The 18,417-nt window shown below is 46.4% G+C and overlaps 1 protein-coding gene across 2 annotated transcripts in view; it reads right to left on the bottom strand.

Moving 5' to 3' along the window:
• The window catches only part of LOC129338693 (sacsin-like), a 29,250-nt gene extending 14,876 nt beyond the window's left edge, over positions 1 to 14,374 (bottom strand). Inside the window, exons 1-7 of one of the 2 annotated variants that reach the window (XM_054993113.1) lie at positions 14,265 to 14,374; positions 10,053 to 10,083; positions 9,457 to 9,544; positions 7,344 to 7,455; positions 6,483 to 6,629; positions 4,624 to 6,082; positions 1,964 to 2,052 (exon numbers count right to left, since the gene is read on the bottom strand). In XM_054993113.1, the coding sequence (XP_054849088.1) occupies positions 1,964 to 2,052; positions 4,624 to 6,082; positions 6,483 to 6,629; positions 7,344 to 7,455; positions 9,457 to 9,544; positions 10,053 to 10,075 (1,918 nt within the window). In that variant the 5' untranslated portion in view covers positions 10,076 to 10,083; positions 14,265 to 14,374. Of the gene's footprint in view, positions 1 to 1,963; positions 2,053 to 4,623; positions 6,083 to 6,482; positions 6,630 to 7,343; positions 7,456 to 9,456; positions 9,545 to 10,052; positions 10,084 to 13,078; positions 13,137 to 14,264 lie in introns of those variants that run through there. The other variant, XM_054993114.1, reaches the window with a different exon arrangement.
• Between the last annotated feature and the right edge of the window lie 4,043 nt (positions 14,375 to 18,417).

The raw sequence follows: 18,417 nt of genomic DNA, 5'->3' as shown, positions 1-18,417 counted from the left end.
TATTCAACCCATGAAGATTGGATCTGCTTTAGTAATCAGTTCTGGCCCCATATGGCTTCAATTCTGTAACTTTACACTTTGAAGGAGTTAAACTGAAGTGGTGTCTGTTTTTTATTTCTGCTCCAGAAACATGCTCCGTTCTGTTGAGGACTTATCTGTTTCCTCAGTGGATAGGCTGAGGAAACTTACAAGGGTTTTTTGGGGGGGGGGGTTCTGTTTTAATAGCACCAAGGTTGCAAGGTTGCTATTTAATTTTTTTTAATTCAGGAAAACACTTGATTAGTTGCTATTCAACCAATCAGGATTCAGGGGGGGAAAGGGGCGGACAAAAGGCAGGGCCAGGCCTCACACCAAAGAAAGCATTCTGCGTTTCCAAAAGGCCCCAATTTGACTTTGCTGGGGGAAAAACATCGGGGTACGTGTGCCGGAAGAAAAACTGCAGAAAAGCTGGGGAAAGATTCTGTGGCAATTGCAGCCTTTCTCTGTGCAGAATGCAAAAAAAGTCTGGGAAGCAGTTTAGAGACTGAATTGGGGTCAGAAGTCTGGAGAAAAACCAATGCAGTATGGGGCCAGAACCTATGAAAAAACCCTGCGCAGAAAAGACCAGAGTTACTAGACTAGGATCATTAAGTGAGCTTCATGGCCAAGTGGGGATTTGAATCCAGGCCTTCCTGATCTTATTCCTGCACTAACCACTACTCCACCCTTAGGGCTATACCCTCCTGGTGGGAGGGGAGGAGGCTTGCACTTTCCTTCTGCCAGTGGTGTGGTCTCTTTGTGAGCACACACACTAGTGCCTATGCGATGACATCACTTCCGGAAGTGATGTCATTGCGCCAGCCACAGGAGGGCTCCAGCACTCTGTGTTGGGACCAAACTCAGCTCAAAATGAAGCACACAAGCGCTCCAGCAGCCAGCGTGATGACATCACTTCTGGGAGTAACATCGCCACGTGTGATCCTGGGGTGCCTGCCAGTGCCAGGCGACCTCTAGGGGCTTGCCAGCTCTTGCCAATTGCTGGCAGATCGGCAGCCAAGGGGGCAAACCCCTGGGAGTTTGCCCACCACCAGCAGGCACCTGGGAACCCTAATAACACTGTTGACTCATCTTGATGTTCAAAAATGCAAAGGAAATACATGAGTAGTTTTATTGCAATTAGCCCTTGGCCGTAGCAAATTTACAATTAACCAAGGAAATACGTATCACGTTTACAATACTGAGGCCAGATTTGCACATGCTAAAGGAGTCAGGTGGCAGAAGCAGCTGTGCCATCCCAGATTGCGGGAAGAGGGCAAGTCCATTCTGAATACCTCCCTGCACAAAACACACGTTCCCCCTAGCAGGAGCCTAGCACTGCAGGAAGACAGAGCTGGGTGAGAACCTCTGCCGTTGATGGGGCAAAGCCTCTGGGAAGGAAGGATAAGCGGGCGGGAGTGTAGAAGAGGGGGTTATGAATGTGATTTCCCCACTGTTAGCAGAAATGGCACAGCCCATTCCGCCAGTTCAAGGCTCCATTCCCTCCTCCTGCTGCATGCATATAGGCTCCAATACAGATGAACACCATCCAAATCTTCTGGAAACAATGGCCCCAGGCAACCCAGAACATTTGATTCATGCTTCCAAATTATTATTATTCCGAGTAGGATCCACCCCCATCTTTCAGTAGAAAGAGAGTTACAGTTAGGAGTCATCACAAAAACCCACCATCAGAACAGGGTGGCTCTTTTTGGCAGGGACCAACGCGAAAAGAATTCTATGGGAATTCGTTCTAAGACCCCCATGGGAGAGGAAAGGGCAGGACACTGCAGCTTTTTGGCAAGGGAGGTGTGCGTGTCACAACAGCAAGCCCTTTCGGTGGTTGCATCCATGGGTGCAGGTGGGCCTAGTCAAATAGCTGGTCAATAGGGGGGCTGAATCAGACCAGAGGTGACCCTTTTGTCTCTCTTGGCCAGAGGGAACTCACCTTGTTCTGCAATTGCTTGCAGTCGCTTCCACAGCTCGGGGTTCAGATCTTTGGGCAAAAACTGGTGATCGAGGCCAGGCAAGAGGATTCTGAAAAACCAAGGGACACAAGCTAGAAAGGATGAGGTGGGAAAGAGGACACCACACAAGACATTTTCCCAGTGTGGGACTATCTCAGTTGGCAAAGAAATGTGGCATGAGTCATGTAGACTCTAAACCCGTAAATATCAAAAGCATATAGTGGATTCCTTTAGCTGCTAAGGGAAACTTTGAGGGAGTAGCAGGGCCCACAGATTTAAACTTCTTTGAGGTACAATGCCAACCTAGTGACCGAAGGTACTTTAGGAATAAGTCCGTCCTTCCTTTTCTCACAAGTCTCCAGAGTTAGCCACGCTCCAATGTGCCCATTTTCAGGGCAGCTGAAGAAGGCAAAAGGAGGAATTGCTTCCCCTGCCACTGTCCTTTCACTAGGTATCTGGGCTTCTAGTGGCTTTGCATGCAGGACTGGCAGAGGGCAGCAATCCAACTTTAATTTAGCCATTGTTTCAAAGGTGCCACCTTGCCTGTTATGCCAGTCATCGTTTTGGTACCCAGTGCCATGCTGCCAACAATCCCTGCTCTGTATCAAATAATAGTGGCTAGAAACCAAATGGAGCAGCTTCATAGGCTTTTTAAAGCGACCCTAGAGCACCTTCCTTGGGGGCCAGAAGGCCTTGTGGACCAGCATGTACTAAAGCACACTCCAGGCCTGGATCGAGGGGGGCAAAACACAGGGAGGGACTCACATATTCCCCCTCCACAAAAGACTGGCTGGGGTATCCCTTTTGCTACCACAATTAGCCCCAGTTGCCCTTTCTGTCATTCAAAGTATGAAGAAACTGCCTCTTGCTTAGTGAAGGGGACATATGAGACCGATTCATCAACCCACTTGCAACAGAAAGAAACCCTTACAACTTTTGCCTCTGCTATGAAGACAATCCTTAACCACCAATATCTTCTTTATCTGTATGTTTTAAAGACAGGCATTGAAAGAGAGAGACTGACCTTAAATTTTCAAAACACACTTATCCTAAAGAATCCAACCTTCTACTGGCAAGCATGACCTGCCCACCTTGGAAGTGGGGAGGGCTCCAAACTGTACTGTTGGACAGAATCACAGGTACTGGGTATTTTCTTTTTTTAGATCTTGGTTTGAGAACACTTAATTCAGTTATGCACAAGTTATTTGCCCCAGCTTGGATGCTAAAGAGAAGCAAGTCATCACCCCTCACTTCCTTACAGAATCGTGGCACTTATGTGCAGGTTTTCCTAGTCTTTCTTGCAATCCTGCTTTGCTGTAAATGTTTTGAGAAATATTAAAATGAAGCTAGAGAGGGGCCTTTCCCCTTATCTCTGCAACAAAAAGGCCTAGAGAATTTTTTTTTTGTTTAGATGAAATCAGAGAATTCAGAGAACCTAATAGATAGTTACAATGATATAACCTGTCAACTGTTGGTTTTTAAACAAGCTGAAAAAATCTCCCCCTGGCGGTGCAGGGGGAATTGCCTGCTGCAGGGGAGTAGGGCAGAGAAAATGTGGGGAAACCCACTATGTGGAAGCTTTTCTGTTGCTGTGCTATATTGGCAGCCACAGCAACAACAGAGAAACTACACAAAGCTGTCCATAGGTGGACAGCACCTTCAGTCCTGTGTCTGATCCAAGTAGGCTCGTTTGTTAATGTGTATGCCACAAAGACAGTGCGACCCTGTGCAGTTAATCTAGTCTAAGGGTACACAAAACAATGGGCTTAGACTGGGAAAAGTCTACATAGGATTGCAGTGTGCATTATTTTATTTATTTTATTTTTTCAATTTATATACCGCCCATCCCCAGGGGCTCTGGGCGGCTATGAAGGAGTTATGAAGTTATGAAGGACCTATGAGACTGTTGTTTTGATAACAGACCAGAATTCGTCACTTCGTATGCCTATCTGACACCATCAAACTTGGTCTCTAGGAATCATATGCAGACTTGTTAGCAACAGGAACTTGGAGGAGCTAGCTTGATACACGAAGCAGGACATTATTCATTAGATTTCTATTCCACCCTTTTCCCAAGAAGCTCAAGGCAGCAAGCATGTCCCCCTCCCCCTCCTGACAACCTCCCTGTAAGATAAAATAGACTGAGAGACCAAGTGGTCCAAGGACACCCAGTAAATCTGGCAGCAGAATGGGATGAGAACTCTGCACAGGCCTCAGTGTAGGATCGTCATCTCCAGCCCTCGGCCAAACCCTGTTTAGAAGATTTACATACCCTAGCTAGCTAGCTCTGTCAGTTCATCCCATTCAATCTAGAATGTTCCACACATCACTTTCAGTTGACTCTTTCACTGTTTTGAGTGAATTATCTTTATATTTGTTCTTTGCAAAGTAATGAAGCAGACCTGTTTCTTGGACAGTCGAGTCTTCAGTCTTTGACAACACCCTTCCTGTTTGTACTTGTGGTCTTTGCCTGACAAAAAACTTATGCCATTGTTGTACTTGCCAGAACGGAAACATGTGCAAACCATAACCTTTCGCAAGTCTCAGATTGACCATTTATTGGGGGGTGAAACATTGCTATAGGACAGAAAGAAGAATGCAACTATGCTGGCCTAACCAAAGAGCCAAGCAGATCGCTCACCTGGGAAAGTTATGGGTCTCAACAAACACTGTCTCTGCAGAATCTCCAAAACTGGCAAAGTGGCCATTTGCCATTGGCACCAGTGGCAGACCTTTCAGCGCCCGGTAGCACCCATCCTCGGTCACGTACTCCAACAGTAACAGTTTCTCCAAGTCAGGTATCTCACTCCAGATGTGGGCAGCCTTTCGGAGAATCTCCCTCACAAATCCTGCAGTTGCCTCCTGCACTTCTGCCCTGCCTTTGGCACCCAAATTCAAGGCACGACGAACATGGGGAGGGGCAACCACCAGTTGTGACCCTGCCAAGAGCAGAGCCTTCTCCAGTGCCCGACCCACTGGTTTATCTACCACCTTCTCTGGGAAGAGAACAGATTCACAGGGGAGGAGCAAACGGGGATCTCCGTCTCCAACCCGCACCAAAAGTTTCATGTCCATCAATCTCTGGCATATGCGAGCTACTAGAGCCTTGAATCGGAGTTGCTGGCTTTGGTCTGGGTCTGGCCATGCCCCATACGGGTCACTAGGATAGCCAGATGCCAGATACAGGACTTGGCAGTAAGCAACCGGCAACATCTCTTCCATCAGCAAGTGGTTCCAACGTGCATCCTCACTGCGTGCTCGGGACCCTTCTTCAGACCACTGCACATGTCTTCGGTCATCTGTCAGCTGGAAAGGGGCACTGATATGCAGTGGCAGGCCGGTGGCATTCTCCTCCGTTGCAGGGAGTGGTAGGACACAGCTGAGGCGGCCAGCGCACCCACCTTGCAAGGGGTAAGCCAAGGACAGTGTCGGCTCAGAGCTCACTGAATCCACGAGATCCCAGAGTTCTGGAAAGGCTTCCTTTTTAGCTACCGCTGACAACACCAACCAATCCCGGCAGGTAGCCTGTCCAATCCCAGTGCCACACAGGGCAAGCGTGGTGATGCTGACTGCAGAATCCAGTTTAGCATTGTCTGAGCCATGAAGGAGGACACTTGCATTTCCACTTCTGTCCAGCCAACCTTCTGCAACCTTCGGCACGCAGCAAGGGATACCCGGGCCCACGTTTGGCCCGTTAAGAGAGTGAGCAGTGGCCTCAACCCTCAGTAACTCACGGACGGCACCATCGGATCCAATGAGGCCCAGCGTCAGTCGCCGGATGTTCCTGAGGAACAACAAGCTGATGGGGGCATCGTCCAAGAAGGCGAGCAGCAGCTCCTGTGCCCGTCCTGGGCTGTAGAGATTTTCAGAGATCTCCGAGGGACTGTGCCGCAGCGGGAAGCGGAACAAGGTGCCAGGGAAGTAGCCCTTAGCAGGAGGATACGGCCGGCCTAGCGATTTCAGGGCTGCCCAGAACGGCTCGAACTGGTCAGACGCCTCTTCCCACTCGTCCATACTCCAAAGCTGCCCCCCATCATGTAAGGCTGTTTGTTGTGGGTCCAGCACTCCCAGCCATTGACCAGAGAGCATAGATGGGAAATCTGGAGAGTGAGAAGGGAGGAAATTTGATCACAAAGACGTGTATTTTCTTACAGGGGTGACTCATTCCACTTAATGTCCCTGATTCAGCACAGAGAGCTGGATGCCCAACTAACAAGGGACAAGGGTGGGAAATTATTTAAATAGCATCAGTTTAGACCACTGCCCCAAGAGGAAATCCAGAAACATTTATTCCCAGTTTGGCAGGATCTGATTCTTTTCTGAAACATAATTTCAGTTTCCTCTGCCCAGGAACTGAAATGGGGGCGGGGTGGGGTGGGGTGCATGCATGCACAGTGTGCAGAATCTCAGCTTCAAAATGAAAATTCACTCCCTGGGGAGATGTGCCCCTCTGGCTTAAAGACCTGCCCCCCCCAAGTCCAATTGCACAGAACTTCTCACCTGTGATGTGGTAAACTGAATTGAAGCCCAAGCCAAATCTCCCGACCGTAGAGGGGTCATCTACTTTGTGACTGAGGCCGGGGCTCTGGATGCCATCCCAGTCAGCCTCGGAGAACAGGCCGTCATTGTAGGCGAGAAGCGCAGGTCCTAAGAGAAAGGAAAAGGGGCTGTCTAGAAAGGGCCAGGATGCTTGAAGGATTCCTTAGCTCAGACACCACATCGAGCTGGGGTTGGCAATGCAATCCTATACAGAATTACTCCAGTCTAAGTCTTTTGATGTCCATATGCTTGGATGGGAATATCTGTGCGTAGGATTGCATTGCAAGAAAGCTCATCTGTGGCTTGGCATGGTGTCTGAATTGGCATGTTGTGGTTTGCAATTGGTTGGGGCGGGAGTACCAGACGTGACTTTGAAAGTACCTATTTTGCAGCCTCCCCACCACTACCCCAACACGTCAGGGAATCTCAAAGTCCTACTGTCTCTTTTCCACACTAGATTCCCAAAGGATCCCAAAGCCCTGGTTCTCACCCAACAGCAGCTCTAAGCTCCTAGACTTGTGCCCAAGACTTGTCCTGGCCTCTCCCATTCCCAAACTCTCTCTCCAACCTAGAAGATGCTTACCCTGCTTCTAGCACAGAAAAGTGAAGAATATATTAACATCCTATAGTTCTTTGGTCAGCCCTGACTCCCCCTTCCACCACCACCATTATCATTTAAAAGTTATGGGGCGTTACCCACAGGTTTTTGCACCCCAAATAATACAATATGGGTGTTCCTCAGTCAGTCTCTGTTTTACATGGTTTATGATTTGGCTATGTAGTACAGCCACATGGTGCCCCTCTATAATGCCTAGTCCATACCTTGGGCACTCGCCAGTCCCTCTGAGAAAAGTCTCTGGGTCCCAAACTTCCGTTCGTCATAGATCAAGATCACATCTTTAGCACTCGCATCATCTGCATTCTGGACCAGTTCCTTTGGGAAGAAGTAGGGAATTGACAACGGATGGAGGGATGGAATGGACAACAGATGAAGGCAAGAACAGAACCCAGGGGTCACCCCATTGCCTGGAATCTTTCCCCAGAAAATCAGTTTGTCCAGGCCCCCAGTCTTACCTGCTCTAAGGTGCTACACTCCCCCCCCTCTCATTCTTTCCCTCCCAGGAGAAAAGAGGGAACACCCCTGCTTAGATCCTGTTCAGGGAACACAGGAGTCCAGTCACCTCTCTCTGCTCTCACCCATTGCTCTCTTCTACATATGCATAGATCCAGAAGAGTTAGAGATGTATCCGCATCTGATGAGAGCATCTGCATCTGATGAAGAGAGCTGTGGTTCTCGAAAGCTTATGCTACAATAAAGTTAGTTAGTCCTAAAGGTGCTACTGGACTCTTTACTATCTAAATATGCAGGATCTCTTACATGCTGTGTATGTAAAAACATCTTCACACCAAGAATTTGGCCACTGAGGTCCTGTGCGGGGAGAATGCCCCCACAGGAATATTCAAAACGTTTCCCTTGATTTTGCTTTAGGGTTTTTCCCCCCTAAACAAACAAGTTCTTGGTCCCCTGAACTAATGAAGGCAAGATGCACATAAGAGTGTTATAATCAACAGTAACCTTAACTTCCAGTATCCTGGCCAATTAATTGCAAAGGTACAAGCACTAGGCTTGATTTTTAACATTAAAATGTCGTCGAAACCATTTCATAAAGCCGAATCACTCCAACATGACCCTCCTCGCAGTGCCCTCACCTCCATTCCAAATTTCTTGCTATGGAGCTGTACACACCCCTTCCCAATGCTCTGCTCCTGTTCTTGCTGTAGCCCACTTCTCATATTATGATTATTAGTGGTAGTAGCAGCACACCGTCCTCCGCTTTGGAGACTGCAAAATTATATGTCTGAAGAGTTTACAATTAAGATGCAACACAAGAAGACCAAAGAAGGGCAGGGGGTGGAGAAACTAATAATCAAAGGAACAATGTGCAGAGGATCAAACACACACCCCTTTCAAACATGTTTTTAAAAAGAGGAAATTAATTTTTTCCTGCAATTTGCCAATAAGTTGTTGATTAGATTGGCTTATCTACAATTGTATTTATGGTCTCATTTTATATTTTTCTTCTGTGTAACAAGCACAACGTCCTCCAAGATCTCTGCTTTTCCAGCCAGTATCACTTCCGTGTTGTCCAGGTTCGATTTCAATTCATTTGCTTTCAGCGAGACATGGAGCTGGATATCATCTGCATACCCATCAGTAACTGGGCTCAGTTTTCATGACTATCTCATTCAAAGCCCATTCATGGCCTTGGCCCCTTGTATCTGTGCAACTGCCTCTCCCCCATGTCTCACCATGGAAGTTTTCATCTGAACAGGGCCTTCTGCAGGTATCGCTCTGCAGTTAAGCAAAATCAACGGTTGCCTGTACACAAGCTTTCTCTGTGGTAGCCCTCACCTTATGGAATGGTCTACCTGAGGCAGTCAGGAAAGCTCCTTCTCTCCTGGCGTTCCATAAATTATGCAAAACTTAATTATTCAGGAGGCTTTTGTGCTCAGATTATAGGGCTATGTCATAAGAAATACCTCAAAGAGATGCATTGGTAAGAGATAGGGACTATAGACTATGCTACTGCGTGCTGCTTGCTGATGTAGAGCTGCTCCTACTGGGTAATTTCCACATTGTTAAAGATGTTGTGTTACTTAGTTACACTTTGTTTCAGAAAGGTTTCATCTCCAAATTTAGATTTATGCTTGTTTCCAAATTTTCTGCAACCATACCCTATTGTGTCTGTTAATTGAATGTCCTAACTGTTGATCGTATTGGAATTTTACTCAATGAATGCTCAAGTTGTTTATTGTATTGTATTGACTTGCACTATGTAATCCCTTTGTGCCTCAGTGAGACAGGCAGACTATAAATAAAAGTAGAATAAAAATGTGATTATAAAACAAACAAACAAGCAACCCCAGAACCTACTTTTAAGATCTGGCCCCCATCTGGGTATTTGCGGAGAATGCTCTGCAAGTATTTCAGAAATGGAGGTGATCTCTGTCGAAAGCCCTTCCTGTGGCAAAAAGAGAGAAAGAAAGAGATGAGCAAAAGGTGCCATCAAACCAAAGATGGTTCTAGATCAGTCCATCCGGCACAAACTGAATAAAGATGTCATACGGTTTGTGCTTACCATTACAAGCAAACCATGGCTGATGCTTTCAGTACAATCCTATACACTTTTACTCCAGGCTAACGAAAACTACTGGACATCAATGAGCCTTTAAACTGGAGTAACTCTGCATAGGATTGCACTGCAAACATAAAACAGGCAAATCATGATTTCAAGCCCCTTGTCTATTTTCAATCTTCTCAGCACTCCACTTTATAAATTCATTCATTTCTATAGTCCTTTGAGTGGGGCAACCTGTAACTATGGTTTGCCCATCCAGACACCATGCTAAACCATGTAAAGCCATGGTTTTATGCCCCCCGCGTTGACTGGTTTCTGATTTGGTGTCAAGTCTGAATTCAGACCTATCAAGAGACATTTTCTGTCCTGAGAAATCATTCTTTTCACTCACCTTTCCACCCGTTTCTCAGACATGATGAAACCTGCAAAAGTGGGGAGAAAAATGCAGAGAATTGGGGGAAAATCGCAATATGTCATCAGTACAGTCTGCACACTGCTTTGCTATGAACACTGAAAGAAGTACACAAAAACTGCTATGATACTTTAAACTCTCTTAGCAAGCCTCCAGCCCAAAGTCGGTTACGATGAGGCATCACTTCCAATGGTTACAGGCAGGGCTTTTTTTCTGGAAAAAAGGTGGTGGAACTCAGTGGGTTGCCCTTGGAGAAAATGGCCACATGGCTGGTAGAGGGGAGTTTAGATTGCCCTCTGCGCTGTGGCATGGAGGGCAATCTAAACTCCCCTCTGTCTGGAGATCAGGGGGCGGGGCCACCAGCCATGAGACCATTTTCAAGAGGTTCCGGAACTCTGTTCCATCGCATTCCAGCTGAAAAAAAGCCCTGGTTACAGGCAATATTTTTTTTGTCCTGCTGTGACTTCTGGTCATTATTTTTAAATAGAAACCCCTGCAAAACCAGTTTACTAGATGTGAAAGTGCATGAACACACATACCAAGGCCTCTTTCAAACATCATTCAATGCTAAAAGCACAGCCTCGAGCACATTTAGTAGAAAAGTTTCCCCCTTAAACTTGGCAAGATTTCTGAATAAAACAAACTTTGAATTAAGCTATAACTGGCCATGCATCTTTGCAGGCAACAAGCAGGTTATACACAGAGAAGGTACATGGGTTGTGTGTTCCTGCTCCCAACAGAACTTTAGAAATATTAACAAAACACAACCGTACAACAAGAACAAACACAATTCTCTGCATAAAAATTACAAAGAAGGGGCGTGGCTTCACAGCAAAAGCAAATGGAGGCCTAAAGCTGCGCTCTGTCTCACCCTGAGCCTTTAAACAACCTAACAACTGTAAAATGAATGCTATGAACAAACAAACAAAACAGAAAAGAAAGCAAACAGTAAGGCTCCTAAAATTACTATTTCATAAACTGTTTTTAAAATTCTAGTTGGTTGCAAAAGCAGTCTATCTTGTAGCTTTTGGGGCGGGGTAGGAGAAACAGAGTTACACCCTCCTTGGCCCACTGGCTTTGATTAACTTAGAAGGGTTTAACTCTGCTTAGGATTGCAGTGCCAGTGGATAAGTGTTCAATTCTGGCAAAACAGTTAAGTGGGCAACCACGTCTATGGCATACCACATGTACAGGTCTTCAGATGAGCTAAAATTAGAGAATCTGCAGTTTCTGTGCCTTTGGGGTTTTCCCCTTGAATTTAAACAATACTAGCAGGGCCCCTACAAAAACTGCAAGGTGGGAATGCCAAGCTTCCAGCCCCCCTCCCTTGCAGTGAAAGCCTTCCCCTTTCCAAAACAAAGAGGAAGGGTCTTGGGGGACACACAAAGGGAAACGGGGTAGGAAGGAGAGTGGGGGCCAAAGAAGAAGGGTATTTGGTGAGGGCAAAGGGGAAGGTTCCTTTTTTTTTTTAAAGAATTTTTTATTGGATGGGTTTACAAACATAAACATAATAATCATTATCATTTTCCACCCCATTGCATTTTCCCCATCCTTTCCCCCCCCTTTTCTAATGACTCCGAACAGTCTTCCATACCCAACTTAACCTAAAGAATATATAATATAAATTCTTAAAGTCTATAATAATATATATAATATATATATATATAATACATACTAATCTAGTCTATTTAATTGTATTATCTTAATATAATACTTATCTAAATTAAGAGTATAAAAATTATATAAGTATATAATAGGTACATATACTAACTAAAAGAAAAAATATATATGTAATATACTATTCCTTAAATACCTATTATCTATATTATAAATCTATTACTTCTATTACATCACTAAAATATCGTATATACTCCCTATTACCTATAAAACCTTATTATTCAACCTTATGACTTCCCATATGAATATGCTATCTTACTCTTAACTTTATAATACTAATACTATAACTCTATACTAATTCAATAGAATATAATAATATACCCCCTTTTAACTTTAAGTAAGTTTCTATCTCCCCCTTAACAACTATCCAAAGACCACAATTTCCGCAAAGGGGAAAGTTCCTTGAGAGGGCGGGGGCAAAGCTCCAGCCAGAGTTTCATAAACAAACACATTGAGCTTTTATAGAAAAGTATTTGTGCCCCAAAGTGGTTTGCCAGGGTGCCATCTTTTAGTTGAGTTTTAAAGCCACGGGCAAGGCAGACTGCTAGACTCTGTTTTCCTAGGCAAGACGACTTTCCATTGTTTGTTCCTTCTTTCCAGAAGCCAAGTGCTGTAATCTCACACCTACAGCCATTAAATTAGAGACTGTGGGAGTCTAACCCCCAAAGGTGGCCTGAGTGTATCTTAAGATCTGGAAAATTAGTTTTCCCCTCCTCCATTTTTTAAAAAAATTGCAACATCTGGACTGATGAGCTCAAAAGCTTACATAATGTTTACTGTCATTTTGGTTGGCCCTAAAAAGGCATTACATGAACTTTGTTTCTTGTTCTAAAGATTCATTCAGCCTTTTCCCATCACCGTCTCTCTGTGCCAAAAAGCCTTTGGGAGGTTTGCCTCTCCTACAGGCAAGAAACCAAGGGGAGGAGACAACCCTTGGTGCATTTCATATTGTGCAAGTGAACATGTGCGCATTTGCAATGTCATTGCCCAGATGCCATTTTATCCATCTCTTTTTTACCCCCACCCTACAAATCACAGAAGTCAAGACAAAATTTCTTCTCCATTTTATCCCCAGAGCAAGCCCCCGGCAGGCAGGCAGTTCTCACTGGGGACTGTGGTACAGCCCTCACCTGGACAGTCCAGACAAAGCTTGATCTCATCAGATCTAGGAAGCTTAAGCAGGGCCAGCTCTGGTTAGCTTTTGAGAGTCAGAGCTCCCTTCATCAGATGCAAGAGCTGACTCTTGAACGCTCATACCCTGGGACTCTAGTTGATCTTTAAAGTGTTACTGGGCCCAAATCTTGCTGTTCTACAACAAGGCTACCCACCTGAAATTACACACACATTTTAGTCTGCAGCACCAAAATACAGACGACCAGCATTTATTCCATCATAAGCGTTCATAAGTCAGATCTTCTTTCATCAGATACTGGGGGGAGGGGGGGAGAGGTGTGACTCAGGCTCCAGCCAAAAGGATAATCTGTTCAGGGGCATTCATTAGATTCTGTTTTAACACAGTAGAAAACAGCAAGAGTCCAGTAGCACCTTAAGACTAACAAAAATAGTGGTAGGGGCTTTTGTGAGTCACAGCTCACTTTATCTGAGGAAGTGAGCTGTGACTCATGAAAACTGTCCAATAAAAGTTTATGCTAGAATAAATTAGGCTGGTGTCACGGGACTCTATTGGTTTCCCCCCCCCCTGCAAAGTAGGTTAGACTCCGGACTGATGACCTTGGGGGCGTAGGAGAACCAGAAGACCCCAATCTCTCTCTGCCCATCTGCAACACTAACCATTCTACCACACCAAACCTCTTAGTGCAGCTTCGGTCTTCTGAAGGGGGTAAAGGGCACTGCCCCACCAGATGGGGGCGCTCTATTCTTGAACAACCTCAATGCTTAAAAAACAAACCTTCCCCCCCCCACAACACACCCACATGAAGAGCATTTTTAAAAGTTCAGTTTAATGGAACCTCCAAGGCTCAGCAGCAACATACAAAGAAATGCCAGAGGCTGTTGCCTTCATGCCTCGCTAGTGGTATTCCCAGAGGTGTGCTAGAGCATCACATCCTTTGGATAGCAGGACTGGAGTCCATCGTCACCTTCGAGACCAAGAAGATTTTCAGGGTATAAGATCTGGAGAACCAAAGCGGGTATGTGAAGAACAGCTTTGACTCTTAAAATCTCACACCCTTGAAAATCTTGATGGTCTCTGAGGCGCCTGCCACTGGACTGAAACAAAGATTTTCAAGACAGAAGGTGTCTGAAGAAAAGAGCTTTGCCTCTCCAAAGCGAACATTCTGAAAAGCTTGTTGGTCTGGAAGGTGCCACCGGACTCGAACCCTGCCGTTCTACTGCAGACCAACACGGCGACCCGCTATCCTGCTATACCGCCCTTTGTATGACGTTCTTGTGGGTAATTAGCAATCTACCTTCCAAACGTCTTTGCCCTCCTCCTCCCTGCCCTGCTAGCTCTTTCTCGAAGAGAGGAACTAACCTCGCTCCTGCTCAACTTACCGTCTCAGGAAGGATGGCGGCTTAAGGTCCCAACGCAGATTCCCGCCCGGCTCCGCAATCGCACGGAAACGTCCGAACGCCGCAGCAGGACACCAGCTGGGAGCTTTTCACCCGCCGGCTTTTAAAGCTTCCGCCGGTTTCGCTTCTCGAGAGTGAAGCCTCAGAAATGGAAACCGAAAGCAGTTCAGCTCCTGTTGCGTGGCTTGCGGAAAGGCGGCGTGGGGCTCGCTGTGCTGGTGGAAGTCAGAAGGGGAGACTTCGGAGAAAGATCAAAGTTGCTAGAGTTGCCAAATCTGTGTTGAAAAATTCCTGGAGATTTGGGGGTGGAACTGGAGGAGAGTGTGGTTTGAGGGAAAGACCTCAGCAATCATTTTCTTCAGGGAACTCCATCTTTGTAGTCTGGCATCAGCTGTAATTCCAAATCTCCAGACCCCACCTGGATGGTGGCAAGCCTACTAGGCAAAGTTTATTTATTTATTTATTATCACACCTCTGTGTGATACACTAAACTTTTGCTATGTGCTGCTTTAAAAAATTTAAAAAAAATTATTTATATGTAATAGATGTAGCTGAGATGATTGTGTTTTTTAGGGTGTTTTTAATCATGTGTATATTTGTATTCTGTTATCCGACCTGAGCCTGCGAAAGCGGGGAGGGAGGAATATAAATACAATAAATTAAATTAAAATTAAATTATTTATTTATATTTACATCATTTATAGTTTGCCTGTCTCACTGAGATGCAAGGCAAATTACATAGCATGAGTCAGTGTCATAATAACAATAACATTTGGTTTATCGCACTCAGAGCAGTTTACAAAGTATGTTATTCCCACAACATTCACCCTGTGAAGTGGTGGGGCTGAGAGCGCTCTGGCTATGACTGGCCCAACCCAAGGTCACCCAGCTGGCTTCAAGCGGAGGAGGGGAGAAATCAAACCCAGTTCTCTGGATTAGAGTCCTGCCACTCTTAACCACTACCTCAAACTGGCTCTCAATATCAGGACATTTCCATATACATGTAACATACATGTAATGGGTATACACATGCAATTTGCAAGATTTAAAGCGAAAGAAAAGGGAAAAAAGAAAAAGAAAGGTTTACAGATTAAACAATGTTGAAACAGAGAATAGGCAAATTCCATTACCGGTATATTAAACAATATAGGAATTGCCAGTACGATCATACTTATAGCAATAGTAGTGAAGTCTGTGGTCCCTCACTGTTTACAGTAATAGTAGTGAAGTTTGTGGTCCCTCTTTATCCCTTTACTGATGGATCTCTTGAGACCACTTTCTTACAGTTGCCAGCTTTCCCCCCTTGCTTGGCTCCTACACTCTCAAATGTGGTGTAGATGGGAAGAACAACTTATTCCTCTTGCTTTACTGTTGAGCCCAGTCATAGCCAGCAAGCACATATCCAGATTTTGCCCTGCTTCTCTGCTCTGAATCATGGTAGAGAACAGAATGTGCGAGCCAGACCTCACACTCCAGGTGAAAGCAACTCCTCTGTACTCCAAAAGCCGGGCAAGCAAGTCCAGCTTGCACTTTTTCAGGTTGTTGTTTAATAAAAGCTAATATTTCCTGGCAGCTCCTTGTCAGCATCGCTAATTGTGCCTCAGTCCCCCCTCCCCCCCCCCAGGGCAGAGCATTTCCCCCAAAGCACTGTAAGAACACTGGAAATATGAGACATTGATTGTTCAGCTGCATTTGGTCAAGGCACTCCTGGAAATCGAGTTCCTCCTTATTCAATACTGAACAAATGAAACAGCAGTTAAGTGAGCTAAGTTTTTTTCCCCCCTATAACTTCATCAGCATAAGAAGGGGAAGCTTCAAAGTTTTGGTTTCCATTTCACTTTTCAGAAATGGAAAACAAACATCAGTTTCAAAAAGTGATGCAGGTGGTGTGTGATGGGGGTGGGGGCAGGGTTGGCGGGTGAAGTGGGCCCAGGAAAAGAGCAGGCAGGGAGACAACAGGATGTGAAAGAGAAGGCTCAGGGGCACTGCTCTTCCTCTTTTGCTCCCATCTGGGTCTAGTTTGGTGTAGTGATTAAGAGCAGCAGGACTCCAATCTGGAGAACCAGGTTCGATTCCCCACTCCTCCACTTGAAGCCAACTGGATGACCTTGGGTCACCCCTGGGAAAGAATTATTTTGGGTGGGCACATGGGAAGGGCAAAGCTGAAGGTATCATTTCCCCAAAGCAAATTTTTCAAATGCATTTAGGTACATATACCCTGTTTTTCTCCCCCCTGTGGAACCAAAGCAGCTTACAACATTGTTCTCAACTTCTCACCTCTTTCATTTTATCTTCACAAGTATAATCTTGTGAGGCACATTAGGATTAGAGAAAGCAGCTAGTCCAAGGTCACCCAGAGGAGGGGTTCGAACTGGAGTCTCCCAGATCCATGGCAGAGTAGACATTTGAATCTGTGTCTCCTGGTCCCAGCCTTTTAACCACTATACCATATATACCAACAGGCCAGGAGAAAAATGTCCTGACCATTTTATGAAGACTTAATGTGTGGAAATGGGCCATTGAAGATTTTCATGGCAGTAAGGTAAATAACATCACCTGATAAATAGTTATCTTACTATATAATTGAGTAAGCGTATTTCAGACAACTCACTTTATACCCTGGTGCACCAGCAGAGGGCGCTGCCATGGAGAGCTGCCTAGACAAGGCACCATATCACTCCAGAAAATGTGCCATGGTGGGAAGCCCAGGCCAGGAGCAGGATGGGAGAAGGTGGCAATGCTCGCCTCCTGCCTTCACCCAGCTGGTATTAAGAGTGAGGCAGGTGGCAATGTCCACCACCCAAATTAACCCACCTGATATTAGGAGTGGAGCAGGTGGCAATGTCTGCCCCCTGCCTTAACCCAGTTGGTATTAGGAGCAGAGTAGGTGGTAATGCCCTCTCCCTGCCTTAACCCAGCTGGTATTAGGAGCGGAGCAGGTGGCAATGCCCATCCCCGCCTTAACCCAGTTGGTATTAGGAGTGGAGCAGGTGGCAATGCCCCCCCCACCTTGACCCAGCTGGGATCAGGAGCAGAACAGGTGACAATACCCACCCACCCTTCACCCAGCTGAGATCAGGAGCAGATCAGTTAGCAATGCCCGCCCCCCTTCACCCAGCTGGGATCAGAAGTGGAGCAAGTGGAAATGCCCACCCCCCCTTTCAGCCAACTGGGATCAGGAGCAGAGCAGGTGGCAATGCCTGCCCCCGCCTTAACCCAACTGGAATTAGGAGCAGAGCAGGTGGAATTTCCCCTTCCACCTTAACACAGCTGTTATTGGGAGCAGAGAAGGTGGCAATACCACCCCCAACCTTAAATCAGCTGGTATTAGGAGTGGAGCACTTGGCAATGCCCACACTCCCTTCACCCAGCTGGGATCAGAAACAGAGCAGGTGGCTTTGCCCATTCACTTCCTTAACCCAGCAGGCATTAGGAGCAGAGCAGGTGGCAATGCCCACCTGCCACCTTAACCCAGCTGAGATCAGGAGCAGAGTAGGTGACAATACCCACTGCCCTTCACCCAGCTGGAATCAGGAGCAGATCTGATGGCCCACCCTCCTTCACCCGACTGGGATCCAGAGTGGAGCAAGTGACAATGCCCCACCCCCGCCTTAACTCAGTTGGTATTAGGAGAAGAGCAGGTGGAAATGCCCATCTCCCACCTTAACCCGGCTGGTATTAATGGTGGAGCAGGTGGCAATGCCCCCCGCCACCACCCATTTGGGATCAAGAGAGGAGCAGGTGGCAATGCCTACTTTGTGCCTTCACCTGGCTGGGATCAGACGTAGAGCAGGAGACAATGCCCTTCTTCCCTTCACCCAGCCGGGATAAGGAACAGAGCAGGTGGCAATGCTAGAGTCAGGAACCAAGCATGCAGCAATGCCTGCCCCCCTCAACCTGCCAGAATCAGGAGCACAGCAGGTGGCAATGCCCACACCCCCTTCACCCAGCTGGGATCAGGAGCAAAGCAAAGCAGATAGTAAAGCCCACCACCACCTTCACATGTCAGGATCTGGTGCGGAGCAGGAGGCAATGCCTGTTCCTCCCTTCACCCAGCGGGGAGCAGGTGGCAATGCCCACTCCCCTTCACCCAGCTGGGACCAGGCTCGGAGCAGGCAGCAATGCCTGCCCCCTT

Source organism: Eublepharis macularius, chromosome 12 (genome assembly GCF_028583425.1).
Source record: "Eublepharis macularius isolate TG4126 chromosome 12, MPM_Emac_v1.0, whole genome shotgun sequence".
In the NCBI taxonomy this organism is placed as follows: Eukaryota; Metazoa; Chordata; class Lepidosauria; order Squamata; family Eublepharidae; genus Eublepharis; species Eublepharis macularius.
The sequence above is the reverse complement of the archived record's forward strand: the minus strand, read 5'-3'. Positions and strand labels throughout refer to the sequence as shown.